Source organism: Corvus moneduloides, chromosome 27 (genome assembly GCF_009650955.1).
Source record: "Corvus moneduloides isolate bCorMon1 chromosome 27, bCorMon1.pri, whole genome shotgun sequence".
Classification (NCBI taxonomy): Eukaryota; Metazoa; Chordata; class Aves; order Passeriformes; family Corvidae; genus Corvus; species Corvus moneduloides.
This window is the reverse complement of record NC_045502.1, coordinates 456,275-477,249: the sequence shown is the minus strand read 5'-3', so window position 1 is coordinate 477,249 and position 20,975 is coordinate 456,275. Positions and strand designations below refer to the sequence as shown.

Genomic DNA, 20,975 nt, shown 5'->3' with positions numbered 1-20,975 from the left:
GATGAACACATGCAGAGCTCTCCCTCGTTAGGCTGAGCCACTGATGCGGGGGATTGTTCATCATCGCGCTCCCCACGGCTCCGCGGAGCGCGACCCTTGGTGCCATCGAACAGGCAGAGCCCTTCTGCCACACGCTGGGAGGAAAGAGCAAAGGAACAGCACAAATAAATGGCAACCATCATCGTTAATACATCCATTCTCACAAAGAGAAACCCAAACTGTTTCTAAGATTAAGTTCAAACAACCTTTCAACTGCTATAAATAAATGCCAGGGAAGTACAGCTCATTCTGCAGGCTGCCAGGTTCTACCACCCTTGCCTCTACTGCCACGCTGCTTTTGGCAGCAAGAACCACCACCTATTGCAAAAGAAAACAGTTTTTGCACAAAGGACTAATTATGAAACACTGCCCCGATCTCAGAGGGGGGAGCAGGAAACATTTCCTAATCCTAAGAAACTCATCATCAGCTCATCCCTTTTGTCACAGGGTTTCACAATGAAATTGCACTCTGGTTTAAAATAACCTTGATAAGATTTAAGAGAAAGGGAGGTTGCCAGCAGGACAAGCACTGGAACAGGCCTGGAAGCTGAGGCCCCACTTTGCTCACCACCACACACTGCTCCAAGTGTCACTGGAACAGAATTCCTGCCACGCCAGGAAGAGCAGAGCCTTTGGATCTCCCCCTTTCCACACTATCACAGGAAGGAGTGCAAATTCTGGTTCTCCTCTGGCTGCCTTTGAGGCCCTGTCCTTTCCCACTGTCACAGCTCCACTCCCCTCTCCACTCCCTCCAGGCCAGCAACCCTGCACAGTGCAGGGCTGATCCTACAGACCCCAGTGAAACCCGCTCCCACAGGAGCTGCTGCTTCCCCGGGGCCAGCCAAGCTCTCTGAGGACACGAGACTCTCTCAGCAGATGTCACACCAGCAATTCTCCCTCTTGTAGATGCAGAACTATTGGAGATACATCAAAACTCTCTTTTTCTGCTTCTGCCATGTTACTTCCTAGCTCAGGGCTCCAAAAAACACAAAACAAGCTCCCAATTAGCATTTTAAACGCTTTTAAACACGTGCTGCATTGCCAGTGCACTCCGAACAGCACAGACTCTTTCGCACCTCTGTCCCACCCAGAGGAGCCTTTCCCCCTTGATCAGGTTAGCCAGGCCTGGATTCTATCACAGCTGGATTTTGTTCTCACCATGAAGAGCATAGCAGGATTGCCCTGATCATCAGAAACAGTGCAGAAGTTTGGCCTTTGGCCAATTTGACAACTCAGCCCTGTGTTACACAGGATCAGCACACTGCTGCTGCTGGGGGCAGGGCCATTTTCTCAGGTTTCTACCCAATTCTGACCAGAACTTTGATTTCACACACTAACTAAGCCCAGGCACAATGAGCCACAATATCCTGAATTTTCTGGTTTAACTCTTTAAGATATGAAATCACATTTTCCTTCTTCAGCCCTGGAGTTTCATCTATCTCTAAATGCAAACCACACAGGAGGAGTACACACTTCTTCTCCACCAGCCTCCCTGCTCAGCAGGAACTCATCAGACATCATCAGAGGAGCTCTTCATTCAGAAACTGTCCAGGCTCTTAGAAAACGAGGGCAGCCCCGTCTCCCTGCCACGGCAATGGCAGCAGCCTGGTTGGAGGATGCCCAGTGGTTCCCATACGTACCCATATGTCTGCTTTTGTAGTGATGAGTTTGCCACTGTATAGGTTGACCATCTCTGGTGCTCTGTAGGATAACGTCGTGTACCTGCAGGGGAAGGTGGATCAGGGAGTTCAAAAGGGGTGTATCAGGTATGTCATATTCCCAAATAATTCAAAATTCACTCTTTCCCTATTCATTTTAGGGAAAGGGATGCTAAAGATATCTGTCGGAAAAATCTTCTAACAGCATCACCTGCTACACACCTCAAACAATAAAACATCCCTCAAACTGCCCTGGGAAGCCAAAATAGTAATCACAGTACTTTCTAAAGCACAGAATTCACCACAAAACTGTACAGTCATTTTAAGAACCAGAACAGAAACATTCAAGGATTCAAAGCATTAACAAGGTCAGTAATCAAATGTCCTCTGCAGTGCCCTCACTGCAGGGCTGTGGCCAACTGTATTACAGAGACTGTAACTGGATATGTGGCTCCTAAAAAGCAGATTTCCACTCCTGCTCAGAGCCACTGTAAGCAAGGGAAGGGTCCCTGTGTGCCTCAAACTACAGCAAGAATCTGCCTCACCCTAACAACAACCAGAAAAGCTGGAAACTGCTCCACAGATTAGGAGGCTCTTCTGACAAGATTTCCTATCAGCAGGTCTGTCATTTCTGCCTGCTGCTTACCCTGACCACAGGAGAGCTTTGCCAAAGGCAAAGGTTTTGTAGGCTTAAGTGTACAAACAGGGCATTCCAAGGGGACTGCAAAGCCGGACTAGGAGCACTCTGAAAACCCCAGTCAAACAAATCTAGGAAATCCAGGCAGGTATAGCTGAATCACAACAAGGAGAGGCATCTGTACACATTTCTAACTAGCCAGAAAGTTGTTATTAACAGGAGTGGCAAGTTTGCAGCAGTGATGTTAAAACTAAAGCAAGGCCAAGGCCCTGGGGTGTGCTCCACGCCTGATCCAGGCCACCGAACTGCAGGTGAACCCCCCTTCCCAAAAAGCACCAAGGGGCACCAGAGATGCTGCCACGGCAGCTGGCAGTGCATGGGGCAGGAGGAGGAGCTGGGTTAAACCCCCCCAGGACCTGACACTTCCCATGCAGAGCGGGGATCAGCCCCAGTCAGGGCCCGAATCCGCGGGGAGCGGGAGCTCAGGGCGGATGGGACTGTGCCATCCCTGTCTGGAGCTCAGAGAAGCCAAGACAGATGAAGGACAGAGACAGCCCGACCCTGCACAGGACAGAACAGGTCACTGCCTCGCCGAGGTGGGGCTGCTTCTCTGCATTAATCTCACTCTTCCAGGTCCAAAGCAATTACATCAAGCTCAATTTATTGTTTCACCTTCCCCCGGGCACTCATTCACCTGCAGCAGACACTGCCATGCAGCACAGCCAATCTGCTGCAACAAGCTGAGCAAAATTAATCCCAGCACAAGAAAAATTACCCTTCACATATACAAACTGCAGCTGAGTGTAAAAGGCAAAGCACACTTACTTCTTGATCTCCTCCTCGACCGCATTCACCCCTTCTGTCTGAGGGTTCTGGAATTTGTTAGTAGCACTTCCAAAGTCACACAGGACGTAGTGGCCACGGTCATGCAGCAGGATGTTTTCAACCTGGGAGCATCACAGACAGACACAGAACCACTCAGACAAAAAAAATATTCAGGGTTTGGTTCTTTTTTCAGATGAGTCAAGGTTTTAAGTGCCTGAAGACATATCAGACACATCTGACACTAAAGCCTAATGTGACAGCAAAGAAAACAGGCATCAAAACTCTGTCACATCTCCTAAAATAGAAGTCAAATCACGGAAGCACAGTTGTATCACTGCCTTCCATCCTGCCACCCCTCCCTTCTCCTCCTGCAAGCACATTTCTCTGCCTTCTGTAAGATGTCAGGACAAGAACTGTGTCCCAGTGCCTTTGGAGCTCAACCTTCCTGAGCTACTGTGCCCCTGGTCTGGCATCTGAACTGGGGACAGGAAATCCAAGCTGTCCCACCTTTACAAAGGGCTGTAACTCTTCACTGTCTGTGGGGCAGAGGGGAGGCAAACAAATAACACACACACTTCCATACTTTAGGAAATTAAAACACATCTCCAGGTCTTTGCCTGCATTTTACCTGTCCCTGAGGGTCTCACTCAAAACAAACCTCAGCTCATGCTCACTCTTATTTGCTGGTTCTCAGAGTCTGCAGTCTCTAAACAGGGGCTGTAGCAGCAGAGGCTCCCCCAGACTGCTGAGAAGACCCCTTTCTTTCAAATATTATTTGGTACCTTGAATCGGGCAACAGAAACAAATGCTGAAACAAACACCTGGGACAGCTGAAACAAAGAGAAGCAGCAGAAACCTTCTCCTCAACAGTCACAACTGTGCATTAACAAAAAATCTACCTTGCACCCAACCTAAGAAAATTGCCTGTTTCAACACTGACTTAAAAAGTGTAAAACCCTGTGTTCAGATCTTTGCTTTGGCAGAGCATCCCTTGTTCCAACTCCTCATCTGTGCAGCAGCATTAACAGCATGTTCTCTCGAGGGAACACACAATTCTTCATGTCTTTATCTTCAATCAGTGTCAAACGCTCAGATGCAACAACGAGATCAAACATACTGCTCATACAGTTCAAAATAAAAAAAATCACCACATAAGTGTTTGCTAACAGAACCCTTTGGAAGCAGAGCTCCCCATCGAGGATGGTCTTTACAAGAAGGAAAGAAAAAGAAGGAGTCAGCATTTTAAGCACCAGAAAATGCAGCCGAATTAGAGCAGCTGAGGGGGAGAATGTTGGCTTGAAACCAAGGGTTAAACATCCCCCCTTCCCCCTCTGCCATCCATCTGCTTTGAATAAAGCACTGCACACAGATGTTCTTCCCCAGCAGATCAACACTGGCAGTGTTATTCCCTGCTCCCTGCAAATACTCCTCCAGCATTTCCCCAAGAGTCCTCCCACGTTATCTGGCTGAGAAGTCTGAGGTGATTTTTCACTGAAACACCCTGTAAGGTTTGTTAAACATCAGCACAGGACTATCCAACAACCAGGTTTGAGCAGCAAATGCCAGGAGAAGGAAAAAATAAAGACAGCAAAAGAATTACTACTACCCACTGCCAGGCCAGAGAAAAGTGTCTTTAAAAGGAGTATGGAGGTGTCTTCTGGTCAAACACTCAGAAAACTGCACTCCAGCTGCCAGCACGGCTGAGCACTGGTAACTCTGGCTGCAGCCTTTGACACACCCAGCACAGTCAGATTTAGACCCCAAACAAAAGACCTGAAAGGAGATGATCAGTTGTCTGAAGTTTTGCTGGTTACAGAGTGTAGTTAGCGTCAGTCTTTCCAAAATAAATGCTGCTTTGCTAGAACAGAACCAACATAATAAAAACCACTGCAGAGTAATAAAAATCACTGTGCTGGGCAGGGATGAGGGCAGAGGTTTTCTTTAGCTGACAGATTCAATACCTGTGACCCTCTCCTGAGAGCAACGGCTTCAAGACCAGTGTTCCTGAGCTCAGGTAGTGATCTGGGAGGGATGTGTGACCAGGGCACACTTCCTGGCTGCTTTGCAGCACTGCCAGGTCTCTTCAGAGATGTTTCCACTTCCCTTTCTCCCCCGGCACCGCTCGCTGTTCACCTTTGAAAGCCGATGCAGTGTTTGATGGCACAGAGTGAGATCCACACGGCGCTGACTGATTTTGGCACAGGCACACTCCTGCCATGGCCAGCACGAGGGTGTACCATGAGCGAGGGGACTGAACAATTTCACACATCACACTCGACAGATCCCTCCTAACAAATTCAAGGCTCGTTGGTGGCGTCAGGGCAAGACTTGGCATTGCAAAGAGAGATGGAAGGCAGTGAGATGACAACAGCACAGTGGGACTGTCTGATCACAGCAGGGCTACACTGTGAGGGCTCCTGCTGGAATAAAAGCAGGAGAAACTACATCCTCATCCTGAGAGGACAACTTCTGGGCAATGCAGAAAGTAGGGAAAGGAAGGAAGAGGTTTGGATCAACAGCATCCTCTGGGTTGACTGACACAGTTTTTGGGTGTGTTCTGCTGTGTGTCTGCTACAGAAAAAATCATCCTCTCGTCTGCCATCCAGCCACCTGCTCCTGCAGCCAGGTGGGTTCAGACCAGCAGAAGCACCACGCACAGAAATGGGAGACCTCTCCCTGCAGAAATCAAAGCTGGTCCTAAGACCGTGCTTTGAACAACACAAGCTATGGGATGTGAGACTGGAAAGACAAGGCTCAACATGGAACAAACCATGCAAACAACTGCCACCAGGCGTGGGGTAGTTGTGTAAATGTTAGCATCAGCCCTAGGCAGATTTTTCCCTCCCTAAAGCCTGCTCCTCTGGGGTCTGACAGGTTTAGTTCTTATATAGATCCCAACTTAGCAGCAGAGACTTCCCAACCACATGGTAACAGACTGCCATAAGGTTTGGCCATTTGTTCCCTGCTGTGAAAAGGCCCAGCCCAAAGATACAGGAATTGTTCTTATTCAGAGAGGAGCAAAAAAACAAACTCCCCAGGGACTGTCCTGCAGCAGCAATGGCCTTTGAACCCTGAGGGTGAGGAAAATACCTGCAAGAACAAGCACAGGCAACCACTCAAAGCAGACCTACTGCCAGCAGGCTGCCTCTGCCTCACAGGGTCCAGGCTGGGGCAGAGGCAGCGCACGAGGGCCTTCCTCGTTTTTAGGAAAAAGCAGCATCAATTTACACCTGGTTTGTGGCAACCAAAGCACACGAAACGAAACATCACAGCCTGTACTGCACAGCAGGCAGTGACATAGCACCTGAATCAACCACCAGCCCAGGAGGGGACACCTGAACACACCCAGGGGTGACACAGGATCTGTTTGTGGTCCTTACTCGCAGCGCCACGTCCCCTTCTGCCTACAGACACGCTGGGTAAAGGTGCTGCTGTCCCCAGCTGCTGGCCACTTCCCACCAGCTGGGGACTGTGCCAACAGGAGGCTGTTCTGCTTCAGGCAAAGCCTCTGGGTTAATTCAAAATCAGAGTCAGAGGCCACTGAAACTCCTCTCCAGCTGCACTTGTCTGAAAGGGCTGAAAGCTCATTCACAGCCTCCCTTCTGCTGGCAGAGCTCTCCGGGCAGGAACCTCCAGCACCAGAGCAACATCAAAGAGCTGGAAGGCAAAAAAGGCCTCCAAGCCCCAGGCAGCTGCCTGCAAAGTCAACATCTGCCCTCTCTTCAGCAGGGTTACAGTCACCCCAAGAAAACACCTACACATGTCCCTTCTCACACCCAGAACTTGTACAAAACTTCTCTGGCCCTTAATCTCTCCTGGCTTTGCAACTCCCCCTCAACAATATTACATTTTAACACAAAGTCAAAATACATATAAATATTAATTCTGTGTTAGTACTTAGACCCCCAGAGGTCGCCATGACAGAAACAATACACTACTCAAGCAAAAAACTTCTCCAACTTCTCCAAAGAGCCAACTCTGACTCTGGGCACAGCTTACCAAGAGTCAGGCCTTGCAAAGCCTCCCCTGACCTAAGCAGGCCAACAGTGGGCTGGACACAAGCCCCAACAGCCCATTTCAGCTGCAACCCAGGGCAGAAAGTAACACTCCAGATCAACCCACTAATCCAGCACAGACGTCCCAGATTTATTCCCCTGCAACACACTGAGTTCATTCTTTATCAGACCCCACAGGGATTCACCAAAAAGGTAAGGGCAGGGGTTAATGTCAGCTGGGGAGGTTCCTGTTCCTCATCCTCTCACCCCAGTTTTCCTGACTTATACAAACTCCTGCAAACTGCCCACGGACTTCACAGCTTTAAATCCAGGACTCAGACTGGTAAGAAATCACTCATTTCCCCCAGAAAGAGACACAGGAGTTGTTTCTGTATCCAAACCAACTGAGCAGTGGCATCACTGTCATTTCAAACATGCCAGAGCACACCAAACCCTGAGGATTTTTTCCCTGCTCTACCTTGCTCTCCGTGGTACACGTGGCATCTTCAGCCCCTGTAAAACAATGGCCAGTGGCACAAACAAACATCTGTGAGGGCTCTGAAAATAGAACCTGCCCCACAAAGCACATCTGAATTTCAAATGCACACAGCAGCCTCCTTGGCTGAATGTTTCATTCCGGCACTTTACGAGCTCGTGGAGAGCAAAGGGAACATCTTTTTGTTTGCTTGATTACAGGCGTGGGATTTTTCCCAAGCCATCCCTGCTGGCCCAGCTCTGTTCCCAACTAAGCACACAGAGTTTTACAACACACTTTCATGGTCAGAGCTCCAGAGGCCACTTCCAAAAGCTCCTAAGGATTCCTGCCCCAAGGCCAACACTTCTCGAGGGCTCCTTTTAATCTGGGTCCAGAAAACAACATCACAGCACACTTTTTGTGAGCTACCTTCAATAAGCAGTGCTTCAGGTCACTGTGAATAATTCATCAGGTACATTCTGGCACGTGTGCAAGCCAGAATTATTCACAAACATTTGTGTTTAAGTAGATCTATAGATGGCAAACATATGGTAAGCAGCACTGAGAGGCTCATTTCTTTTTTTATCTTCCAGCAGAGAGGTGTGTTTATGCCCACTTTCCCTCACTACTAGCAAGGGAAGCACAGCACTGGGGCGTGGGCAGCTGGCAGACACAGCGAGGAGGATGCAGCCTCACTGCTGCACCCCTGGAGCCAGAGCTCACCTTCAGATCCCTGTGGATGATGGGAGTCTTGCACTGGTGCAGCCTGGCCACGGCCTCGCAGGTGTCGCAGAAGATCTGCAGGACCTCGCTCTCGGTGAAGCCGGTCTGCAGGCGCTGGTTCATCAGGTTCACCACCTGCCCCCCTGGCAGGGACAGAATCACAGCAGGGACAGTGAGCTCTGGCCATCCCAAACCCCAGCACACACAGAGTGAGCTCTGGCCATCCCAAACCCCAGCACACACAGAGTGAGCTCTGGCCATCCCAAACCCCAGCACACACAGAGTGAGCTCTGGCCACCCCAAACCCCAGCACACACAGAGTGAGCTCTGGCCATCCCAAACCCCAGCACACACAGAGTGAGCTCTGGCCTCCCCAAACCCAGTCCCCCCACCATCCCTGGTCCTGGGCTGCTCCTCAAACTGGGGCTCCACAGTCAGCACACGAAGAGTTCAAAATAAATTCACAACAAACCTTCCCAGGAGGCTGTTTACGATGTGATCACTCAGTTTGTTTCATTCCCCTGCATCCCAGGGGTTTGCAGAATCTGTGGGCAGGTGTTACAGCTCACCTGGGCTCTGAGCAAACCTTCACACCAGCTCCCACAGCCCACCTTGCCCTGGCTGTGTCAGCACTCAAGTCATTCTAACTAAGCCATGTAATTTTCTGGTTTTTTCTTCCAAATAGGACTTATTATTCCTCTAGTCAGACAGAAAAGGCTGAATTTGGGGCACCCACAGTCCACAGATTAGTCTGCCACATGTAAGCAAGAGGAGGGAGGAAGGGAGACACTCAGAAAACCCACACATGAAGTGGCTTGGCTAAAGCTGTTGACTGGCAAAGAAATTCAGAATCCATCTGTAACAAGGGAAACTCTGCAAAAACAAAAGCAAGTTTTCATGAAGAAGCCCTGAATTTGTCTCAGCTTTGAGGTTTTGTTGCTGTCAAGGCCTTTCCCAAACAATCCAGAGGTTCTTTTCTCCTCTAAACACCCTAGACAGACAGAGAAAAACTCCTTTCTGAAGCTCTGGTGAAGCAGTACTGTATCATTCCACATCACAAGTGCTGGAAAACTTTCATGGTAGGAAAGAAAAGCTCAGTTTAATGAATACTACAGCTGTGAACATTTTACACTCAAAATGAATGCAGTTCTGCACACAAAGACACTGATTTGGTTTGGAAACTGCTGGCCACAAAAGGGAAGTAACAAGGGAAAATCAGCGTGTAACAACCATTGCAGTGGGAATGCTGCAGACAGCGGCCGGCGTGCGCTCAGCACAGCATCTGGCAAGAGCCACGTGAGAAATGCCACCCTGCAGCTCTCCTCCTTTCAGATGGAAGGAAAACGCCTTAGAAAGATGGATTTTACTTCATTGGCCCAAAATTTGGGTACTGCAGCTGGGGGGGTGCATGTGAACAACTCAGGTTTGTACCTCCACAGCGGGCTGTGCACATGGAGCTGAGCAGGGACATAGCAGCGCTGCCAGGCCTAGAGCTTACAACAGGTCTTGTCATGTTTAGGTTTAAGCTTAAAGAGAGCTTATGAAGTGATTCCTCCAGCAAAACTACACACAAAGTTCTTCCTTTCACCAGCAAACAAACCCAGTGCAAGGCAGTCAAGATTCCTGCATCAAAGCAAAGCAGCAAAGAGGACACGGCAGAGCAGAAACCTGCACTGGGCACATTTACACACATCTACATGTCCTTGCTACATTTGACCCCAAAGCCAGACAGGCCCAAAAATACCGATTTCCATCAGCTGCCACCATCCAAACCAGCCACAGGCTCCTGAAGTCACCTGGCCAAAACATTACTTTTGCTGAACACTCTTCCTGCAAGAGGCATTTGAGCCCAGCACATGCGTCATGTTCCAAACACCACATCCCAGCCACAAAGATCAAAGCTTTGGGACACCTAGAAGAGCCTGTCTGGCTACAGACAGCCAAGCAAAAAGGTCAGAGGTAAGAGGAATGCCTCTTGGCTTCCCATTATCCATTTCATGCTTCTTCCAGAATAATCCTAAGACAGGCTGTGGATCAAAGCTTGCAATGAGACTAAAGTGAAGAAAAATTACATTCCTGGCAGTTTTAGAGGAGCCACTTCTTGTGTGGACCATTCTACAAACAGCAAGATGTATCTTAGGGTCCTCCTTCACAACAGAGGGGATCCAGGACCATCCTGGGCAGCAGCCAAGATGGTACCAATCCCATTAGCAGAGTCAACACAGTCTCACGGGTCATCCACTTCTCCACCCCCAGTCCTGGCTTTGCTTAGCTCAGAACAGCTTCCTGGCAGCTTAGGAACAGCTCTTCTTTCGAAAGGAAGATGATGTGCAAGTTCCCTGTAAGCACAGAGGGACAAACCCCCCCATGACCAACACGCCAGGCCCCCACTCACCCCGGCAGAAGTCCATGAGGATCAGCACTTCCCACACGTCCCCGCTGCTGACGGAGTTGATACTGGAGTCGATGTACCCCACAATGTTCTTGTGGCCAGACAGATCCCGCTGCAAGACAGACAAAGTCACACCATGGAGCAGCCACGTAGAGCGAGCAGCGTTTTCACCTGGCTCCTCCACACCGCACAAGCTTCTGTCACTTGGGATTAATCGTCCTGCAGAGCTTGAGCAAACCTCAGGTCTGTCCCTACCTGTTTTCCTTCCAGAAGGATCTGAGACAAACAGCAGAGGAACAGCCAACCTGATGAACTAACTTAACTTGCTCAGGACTGGTCCAGATTTTGGCACATTCCCTGAGGTGGCCTGGGCCAGGCCCTGGGAGCTGCTGGGAGCTACACGAGGGGAGAACAGGGCAATGGTGGTGGTGGCCACGCAGGACTTGTTGGCCTTACTTGCCTCATCTCCTTCCAACTCTTCTGCTGACAAAACATATCTCAAATCTTCACATGCTCAAAAAAACCCACAAAAACAACAAAATAAACTTTAACCTTGCTTTTAGAAGTGCTTTAAGTAACTCAACGGATTAAAGCCCAAGTTCTCACATCAACAACTTACCATAGAATCACAGACTGGCTTGGCTTGGAAGGGACCCTAGAGATCATCAAGTTCCAAGCCTCTGCCATGGAGATGCATGCTAAACTGCAGGGAAAAATTGCTTCTTTGGGACTGCCAGCTTCACACACGCTCCCAGCTGTGACAGCCAGCCCAGTCTGATGCTCGGCTTCACCAGTAAAGAAATCAAGGTTCTGCTGTAACACCATGGGGCTGCAAAAACTGCAGTTAAGTGTAAAATAATTCCTTCTTGCAGAAAGGCTGGGAAAGAAGTAAACATTTCCTTTTAGGGATGCCCTGGTTCTTCAGGACACAGACAAGTGCCTGGGATAAGATCCAGCCCAGGAGCAAGCAGCCCTGCCAGGTGAGAAGGACCCTCCTCACCCTCACTTTCCAAAGATGTGAAGACAAGAGAAAGCAGCAAGTGAAACCCAAGTAAACAAGCTTTGTGAGCACAGCTAAACCTTTGATGTGAGATCTAATCTCACCTTTTCCCACATAGCTACAGGGATGCCAAACCAAGCCCAAAGCTTCCTTGCACTATCACAAACTACTGCAGTTCACTTTATAGGTATTAATCTAATTAAAAGCTACTTCAAAAATTACACCCAGAATTGCTACAGGTAGGAGTTTCTGATATGAAGATCATCTACCCCAAACCTGTACCTCGTGCGGTAAATTCACAAAAGGAGGATTTTGTATTTCCTTCCCCACCTCTAAACGCTCATCAGTATCTTGGAATACAACTTCAAAGGTGGCACCTCCCATGTTTACCATGCTGCAAACAAGATTAGGCAAATCTATTTGGATCATCTCCGTTTTGTCTTTGTTTACAGAAGCTAAGTTTAAAACAGCTATTAAAAATAGCTATCCCATCATATAAATCCTTGTGCCCAATAATCTAGAGAAACATCCCAGAGCTTATTACAAATACTTTACATTTCAAAAGCCTTGGCAGCAACTACCCCACAAATACTGTTTTAATCTACCAACCTCACTGATGAGAGATAACCTTCATCCCGACCCAAAGGATTAGAAGATGTTGTGATATAGATTTATCTCAGGATGGAGGTGTGCCATTCATGCACTGATTTCAGTTCAGAGATATCAGAATCATCAGCCTCGTCTGATCAAGTTTAAAAGGCTGAAGACTTGGGCTCTCAACTGAAAATTGACAGACTCTGAATTCCAACACCCCCAGCCATGCTCACCCCTTCAGCCCTTCCTTTGCTCATTAAACCATGCAGTTCACCCCTCATTTTCCTGAAATTCCCTGGGTTTTTTTTCAGGTACCAGGTTTTCCTTGTCCACTGGAACTATTTACTTTTGAAACAGTTCAGTACTAGATTTTCACAACTCCAGGGGTTAGGTCTTTCCACACAAAAGCCATTTTTGCTAGGAAAATGCAGTTTGTGACCTGATGCCAGAGTTCACAAGCAGAAGGTGACCAGGCTCTCACCCCACTGCATTCCAGTCTTCCAGGGGCCCCAGCACAGAGCAGTCACTCACCATGATCTGGATCTCTCTCTTGCAGACCTGCAGGTCGTACTCGTTATTGACGTACATCCTTTTCAGGGCACACTTCACCCCATTGCTCGTCCTCACCAGGAACACGATTGCAAAGCCACCTATGGAAGACACAAAATCACCTGTTCATTAACAAGAAACCTCTTGCTCTTTGCTCCCAACCCTGTCCCTGCCAGGGGAGCACAGCAGGAAGAGGGAGGGCACTGAGCAGCTCCCACCACTCCATGGTGGGAATGCTCCTTCCCGTGCTCATGTTCAGAGCTTCCAGCTCTGCCTGGATCTCTAGGAACTAAAAAGGATCCAAGGGGGTAATCTTCAACTAATGGCAGTGAAGTTAACACTTAACATCTCCATAAAACAAGCAATTACACCAGTCCCTGGTCCTGCCAGACAGTCCCTCATTGCTCCGTTAATTCCCATTATGAAGAAGAAAGCTGAAGGACAGCAATGCTGCCTTGGACAGAAATCAGAGCTACACATCACACACTGAACCACCAAAGGCCTAAACTTAAAAGGCTCTGCAACTTTGAAGCATCTAAGTTACATTACAAAGCTGATTTGTGCAAGAAGCAGAAGAAACATCTCCCACATGCGGTTTGATGTTAATGCTTTTAAATCGGGACAGAAGAACAAGGGGAAAAACCCACAATTCTGTGGTCATTGCTATTAGTAAAGTCAGGACTCCCAGGATAAATTACTTGTTTCAGATGAAAGCCTTTCATCTCTGTCAGCTCTCCATCCAAATACAAAGGTTTACATTTGTAGTCCTGGCAGAAATAGGAAGCTGATGGAGGATGGAGGGATAGAGGCATCAAAAGCTTCACACCTGGCTCCGGAGATCAGAATGAATTTGGGCCGAGTGGCACAGATCCAAGTAGCCAGAAGTGCTGCACACTGGTAAAAAGGGAGGCACAATGACACTGCTGATGCCACAACCCAACAGCACTTCATCTGTTCTCCGGCACCTTACACTGCACTAAATACTTCTTTTATGTTCAAGGACTCGTAAAGGCTCAGCTCACAAGTGAGTTACGTGTCTTCAGAAGTCCCACGACAAGGAGAGCAGCAGTTACACACCACAGAAGTCAAGTCACATCCCAAAGAATTCTCCTTTTCCAAGTCTGAGCCCTTTAGGGAATCCCATTCTTCACAGGCTGCCAGAGACCACCAGATCACTGCCACACACAGCTCCACTGGACACGTTTGTGCCTCGTGGTTACCCAGCTCTTGCACGGGTTGCCCCCATTGCGTGACAAGTGACAAACAAAGCCACACTTGGGTAAAATTTATGGTTAAATAGGTGGCATATGACAAGAAAAGAATGAAAAAGAGCAAAGAACCAGACAACACTGCTGTGTTGAACGTACAACTCTCCCTGTTTCTTATCAATGGCTTTTACGACGTAACAGCCCCTCTTCCACACCGACACAGGAGTTACACATGCAGGTAACACACCTGCCAGCACGGGAACTGCTCGGCAGGAATCTCTCTCAGCAGGCAAACCCTCAGTTTTACACAGCACAGTTCACCACAGGAACTAGAGCAGGGTTTTCGAGGAAGCCCCACTGACTTTTAGAAGCAGCCCCAGAGATGTAGCAGAAAGATGCAATAGAAAGAAGAAGCAAAACAAACAAAAAACACCCACTCCTCCCCCCTTCCCAAAAAAAGCATGAAGACCTCAATAAAGGTCTTGAAAGAGATACCCAGGCTGCAAAATGGACATTCAAATTCAGGAAACTGGGACATGGCCCTGGGATGCAGCACATCACAGCTGCTCGAACCCCCTCGCAGCTCTGGAGGAGCCTCTGTGCACAGTGCTCGATTCAGACCCAAAAATAACCCTGACTCTCTCCCCAAAGCTGCTTCAAGTTGAGGATCTCAAATTACAAGTCATTTTTAAGAGTTTCTGAACCCACAGCAGCAGCCTTATTGTTCTCCCCAGCCACATTTGTCTCGTTTTTGGAGAACAAATCCGCACATCCCGCTGTGAATCTTTAGCCCAAAGGGTGGCTGTGCAAAAGAGGAACACAGCGCTGCACTGATTTTTCTTCCCCCTCTTATAACCCACAATGGAGCCAGGAAGAAATAAGGGACTATAACCAACACAATTTTCCCAAACCCTACTTTCCTAACAGTCTATGTTTTTCAGAATTATTGGAGAGATCAGGCTTGGACTTCTTTTTTTTTAATTTATGTACAATACTTCCATGGATCTCAGAAAAATACCAGAGAAAACATTAAACAAGAAAAAAACAGAAACCAAACAAAACCCCAAAGGGTTGGTTTTTCAAAGTTTATTACAGTCTCAGCCATCCTCAAAACTTTTTGGTAATCACAGAACACTTCGGTTTCCCTTCCTCCCCCCAAAATGAGCAGTCACCCACAAGAAGCCCCGCTCCATTCCAGGGGCTCAGTTCCCTTTCCCAGCTCTGGCCAGGCCAGCAGGATACGGGATCTCTGTTTACAGTGCTGTGCTCAGCAGAAAGAAACATGAGCTGAGCAGCAAAATAGATCAATTAAACTTTTTTTTAAAAAAAAAAAAAAAAGCAGCTCCACTAACCCTCAAGAACCTCCTCCCAAATCTTTGCTTCAGCTGAGTGGGACTGGAGCCTCTTCAGACCAACTGCTAATGCCTTGTTAGCACAGGTCCCTTCCCTCCACCAGGATCCTGGGCTAATTAACAAAGTCACCTCCAGAGCACCCTCGTTAGAATATGCACGTCATGCACAAAGCCAACTGGCACAGAAAACTACAGTCTGTGCAAGGGAGAACACAGATAAAGCATCCCGAGAGCTCAGAGGAAAGAGATGTTCATAATATTAAAAAGTAATAATAGAAATCGAGCTAATGGGTTTTGATACAGGACTCAAACATCAACACAGACTTGTGGCCCGGAGCATCTTCCAAATGCAGCAGTGAGACAAAAATACATCAGGTGAAGCCACATCCAAGGAAGAGGAACCTGTGACATCTGCACTTACAGAAGCCACAGTAAAATTACACCTCGTGTCCTTTTCTCCCTCACCTTTGACTCCTGCAACTTCAGCTGAAAACACCTCACATAAAGAAGATGTGCAAAACTGTTGAATTTATTTTGTCTGCAAATAAACCCACCAATGTGGTTACTTTATTATTAAGCTCCCACTGACTGCAGATTAAAGCACGACAATTTTGCTACATGTAAAAGCAGCACGGCTCCCTCCGGAGAAAATGAGGATTGGTTCCATCAGGGAAAACACAGCAATTTTTACACAGCAATCTAGAGGAAGTGACTGTGCCATCAGAGAAGCAAAATTTGATGACCCACACCCATCTGAGAGTTTTACTTTCTATACAACTCCTATTTCAGCTGGTCCAACTGCCTCAATCAAAGCAGACCACAGCATTCCTTCCCAGGCTTTGACTGTACCCAGGATTCAGTCCAGAAAGGCACAACACAATCAAGAACTTCTAACTGCCCACTTCACATTTAAATCAGCAGGTGTGAAAAATACCACCCGAATTTTAATTTATCTGCATTTATTACACCTTCCACTGCTAATTGGCTTTAGTACTCCTAGTCTGGCACAGAGAATGGGACTGCAAACAGGGAAACAGCAGGAAGAGAAGGGAAAGGGAAGAAGCACAAAGGACAGCAGCTTCTTGCCGCACTCTTTGTATGTCTAGAGCCCTCTGTGTGTAAGATTCAAGTCCACCAGCAGGACACGCAGGTCAGTTTTAAGATGACTAAAAACCTTCCCCTCCAACCTGGCCTCCGAAGGAAGCACAGACAGGGCAGAGAAATCAGGCCATCGACTTTCACACAAATTTGCAGGAATGGGGCTTGGGCACATCCACAGGCTGGAGCAAATCGGAGCTACAGCAGGAATCCTGCTCCTTCCAGGAGGGTTGGGGCTGCAGGTCCTCCCAGGCCAAGGTTAGAGCTGTAGGTACATCTGCTTACGGACTTCTTGTGCCACAACCTCTGTTAGACACTTTTATATATGTATAAAAATCAAAATAAATTCGATAGATATTTTTAATTTGTATGTGTTATTTATATTTATTTATTTTTATATATACGTCTGTAGATAGGTAGATAGACAGTGGCAGGGATGCCTGGCACTCCGTACCCAGAGCTGGGGAGATTTCCTGTCAAGTTCCTGCGCACAAGAGACGAGTCTGGGAGCTTTGGCCCATCCTTCACCTCCCAGATGCCCAAAATGTTTATTACCGACTGCTCATGAACTGCACAAAGATAAAGAAAATGGCCACAAACTGTCGCATTGCAGAAAAGGCGCAGCATTGTAAGGCTGGGGGGCAGGTGCATACACGGGTTATCGGCCAATACACTCGAAGCATTTGAAGTACTTGAAACCTTTTTACTGGCAACTGTAGCCATCAAATTCACACCACAAAGCAGTTCAGAAGGACCCGCGCTCCTCAGGCCCCTCAGAAGCAGCACTGTTTGTAGAGCAGCCAGCAAACACAGCTCAGGTGTGACAGCAGAGGGGCAGCAGGACCCACCAGATGGCTGAGAGTGTCCCTTGGGAGCACCAGCCAGCCCACAACAGCCCAGGGAGGGACCGAGCTACCCAGCACCTGGACTGCAGCCAGCACTGCTTAAACAAGCCTTCCGGATGGATTTAAGAGCTGCCCTTCACCCAGCACACAGCATTTCCAGCAGAAATGGGGCCGTTCCCAGAAGCTGGTGTGTGTCTCCCATGGGTTGCAGGGTGACGATGGCTGCAGCCCTGCCTGGCCACTGCCCACTCCACAGACAGGCTTTGCCCAGACAAGCCACCCATCCGAACTCTGTTTTTCACAGTCAGCCTCATACCCTTACCTTATCTTTTAACTGCTGACAGCTGGTTAACCCTTCCTCCTTGCCCACTGCACATCTACACCACCACCACCTCCTCAGCCTCAAGGGCTTTCAGCTTCCAGAGCTCCAGACCACAACCAATTTCTCCCTCGTTATTCCAGTCCAACCCCCAACTTGGCTAAATCTGGGTAAAGTTGAAAGGAAACAGATCAAAGACAAATTTACAAGCAATTATGATGAAGCCCTGCCAGATGCACATTACAGGACCATTTACTTCTATTCTCAGAGAACAGCAAGACAACAGCCAGGCACTGCCAGCTCCAATGTAAAAGATGATCATCTCAGGATCTGTGCAGCTCCCAGCAGCCAAGGTCAGCTCAGGAGCCTGTGCTACACGTGGCCAGGGAGGGCGGGTCACACACAGGCACAGCTTAGAGGCAAAGTATTCCAGGCACCAGGAACATCCCCGTATCTTTGCTGGTAAAGCCTCTTTTCCAGTACACGTGTAGAAAGCAAAAGGCACGAGACCAGTGCAGGCTTCAGCTGCAACAAAATAAATAAACCCAGAGACTTGCAAGCGCCAGAAGCGACAAAAGCAAGAGCTAAGCCTGAGAGTCACCTCAGAGGACAGTTTTCCCCTGCACATGTGCCTGTGGTTTAAGGTTCTGAAGGAAATTCAACTCTCTTCCCATGCCAGCCAGCAAAAGCTAAAAAAGCATTCCCATTCTAAAACATGAGAAGTTATTTCTGTGTTCATCCTTAAGACATATTAACACTGCTGAGCAGGCAGCACACAGCCAGCACTGGGATCACTGTCAGCTTAGAGCTTCCACCAGCTACAGCGGTTTCTCTGGGGAAACTTTTTGTGTCTCTTTGGCACTTTAGGCCTGCCTCAACAGCATGGAAACATGGTTATCGTGCTACACACTGCTGCCTGACTGTCGTACTTGCTAAAAGGTTTTAGGATAAGCTGAAAAAATACTGGGAAGTTCCAATTATCTCCAGTCAATATAGATGCCAAAGCAATTTTCCATGCAGGTTTGTGTCAGGGCGCTGGCCAGCTGCCAGCTCTGGTAGTTATGTTTTCAGCCCTTCTGTAATTTCAGCAGGATGCAGAACTCCTCACAGCCAGGCAAGCACTTCTAAACTAGGTAAGAGCTGCACGTAATCCCTCTCAGCTCCTCCAAGGTAAGGAGATAGCGCTGTGCTGAGTTTAAGGGATTCATGTGGATTGCAAGCCTGGAATCCTCTTGCAGCCAGCAAGTCACAGGCAGGCAGCAATGCCAACATGCAACCAAGCACAGCACTGTTACGGCATGGAATTTGCACCAACTGATGTAACGGTCAGGAAGAACCACAGAGACAGGGGCTCCTTCCATCACCCTCTGGTGACAAGCACCTCCAGGGCTGCTTTTCACCAGGGCCACATAAATCAGCCGAGCTCATCAGGTGCTGCAGCCGAGCCGCGCTCCGGACGCCACCCCCTCACCCTTCACAGACCCACCTGGTCCTTCTGGGATGGCACCACTGCGGGGTAGCAGGGAAACCACCCGAAATGGCTTGTCCTGAGAACCCCCTTCCTACCAGCACCACACCTGTACCATCACACACCATCACCTCCTCAGCCCTAGTCCAGATCTTCCCACTCACAGGTAACCTGGAACAGCAGAGAGGAAAACAAGGCACATCCACAGGCAGGTGGTGTGCCTGTCAAACAAGAGGCCCCCAGGCAAAGCCTGTTTTCATAGAATCCTAGCATATCCTGAATTGGAAGGGACCCACAAGGATCACCCTAGTCCAACCCCTGGGCCTGCACAGGACAGCCCAAGAATCCCCCCACGTTTTGTCCATGCCAGGCCAAAATAAAGCAAGTTCACTTGCAGCCCAGACAGTGTTTGAAGCCCCAGCTCAACAGACCACTTCACCAGAGTTAATCATAGTCCAGGAGCGGGGCTGGACTCTGCCCTGTGCACACACAGAAAAGCAGGCTGGATTTCATGGGATCTGCAGGACCAAAGGCCCGTCCATGAACCATTGGTGCTCCCAAAACACGCTGCATTCCTGTGCTACCCAGCTATGCTGATGCAACAGCCTCTGCCAGAGACAGCAGAGGAACAGGAACAGCCTCATCCAAACACAATTAGGCAGAACCTCCTCCTAAAATCCTGCTGAATGTTCCTCACAGAGACACGAGCGCTGCTTGTCCGGGAGCAAAGGAGACACACAGCTCCATGACCTCCCAGCTGCACATCTGAGCTCTGCAAGAGCAGCTACAAAAACATCTCCATGGATGTGTTTTCCCTCTGCAAACACTGTCAAGGTTTTCCTCCAATCACATCCCTCATTTTTTTTTCCGAGGCTATGTTGGGTTTGAGGAGGAATCGCTCCTCTTTTCAGTTAAGGCAGTCAAATCATCAGGCTTGAAACTGTCAGGTCACCAATTTCCACTTTCAAAAATAAATAAAAATCCACTGTTTCATTTTGGATTTTCTCCATCACCCTTCCACAAACAAATTAACAATACCTGGAATTACCATAGCTCCTGATAAACATTGTGAATGCCACTAAAAACGTTATTCCTCAGGGGTGAAATTCTTTTCTGAGATGGACAAACAAGACATGGTTTTCCACTGGATTGTTCCCATCTTGCTGTATTTTAGCTCCATCTCATCCCCCTCAATGCTCTGCATGCAGACAGCCCACTGTGCTCCAGCACGGCAGCTGAGGAGAAGCCAAGTGCTGTTCAGGTGTGCCCAAAACTGCCCCGGGAACATTCAGCCTCCAGAGACAGCCAGCAAGGCATTTTAAGCTCTAGCTGTACCAGCAGGCACTCAAAATTAAGTGCTCTGCTGAACCAGGCACAAAGCCACTGCATTTGCACAATTCCAATACTTACTGATTCTTATCCATCAAGAATTATGTCATATTTTGCCTTATCTCACCAGCCAGAAGAACTTCCTTAGCACTTACCTTCCTAAGTACAAGGGCAGGCTCACTCAGGTTTTGTTTTTTTTCCCCACAGTCAGGATGCTGTGATCCAGTTACAGGAAAATCATAGTGACTCCCTTGCATGGGGTGTTTCCAGCTCACCATTCCCAAAGCTTTACTAATACACAGTAATGTATTTTTCTCCCCAGTCACAGCCACAAGCAGCTGTCACACAGACATGGCACATTACCCATCACTGGACATCATCACCAGGCAACACCAGAACCATTTTCTCTCTGCTGCTGTCCTGAGGAAGCCATCCTGCACCTCTGACTCCTCTAACTGGAGCAACATAC

At 48.4% G+C, this 20,975-nt stretch overlaps 1 protein-coding gene across 5 annotated transcripts in view; it reads right to left on the bottom strand.

Annotated features, from left to right (window-relative positions):
* The window catches only part of AAK1 (AP2 associated kinase 1), a 78,213-nt gene that overhangs the window by 40,473 nt on the left and 16,765 nt on the right, over positions 1 to 20,975 (bottom strand). For all 5 annotated transcript variants that reach the window (XM_032092266.1, XM_032092267.1, XM_032092268.1 and 2 more), the window contains exons 3-7: positions 12,870 to 12,988; positions 10,748 to 10,856; positions 8,353 to 8,495; positions 3,160 to 3,281; positions 1,680 to 1,761 (exon numbers count right to left, since the gene is read on the bottom strand). In XM_032092266.1, coding sequence (XP_031948157.1) covers positions 1,680 to 1,761; positions 3,160 to 3,281; positions 8,353 to 8,495; positions 10,748 to 10,856; positions 12,870 to 12,988 — 575 coding nt within the window. The remainder of the gene's footprint in view (positions 1 to 1,679; positions 1,762 to 3,159; positions 3,282 to 8,352; positions 8,496 to 10,747; positions 10,857 to 12,869; positions 12,989 to 20,975) is intronic.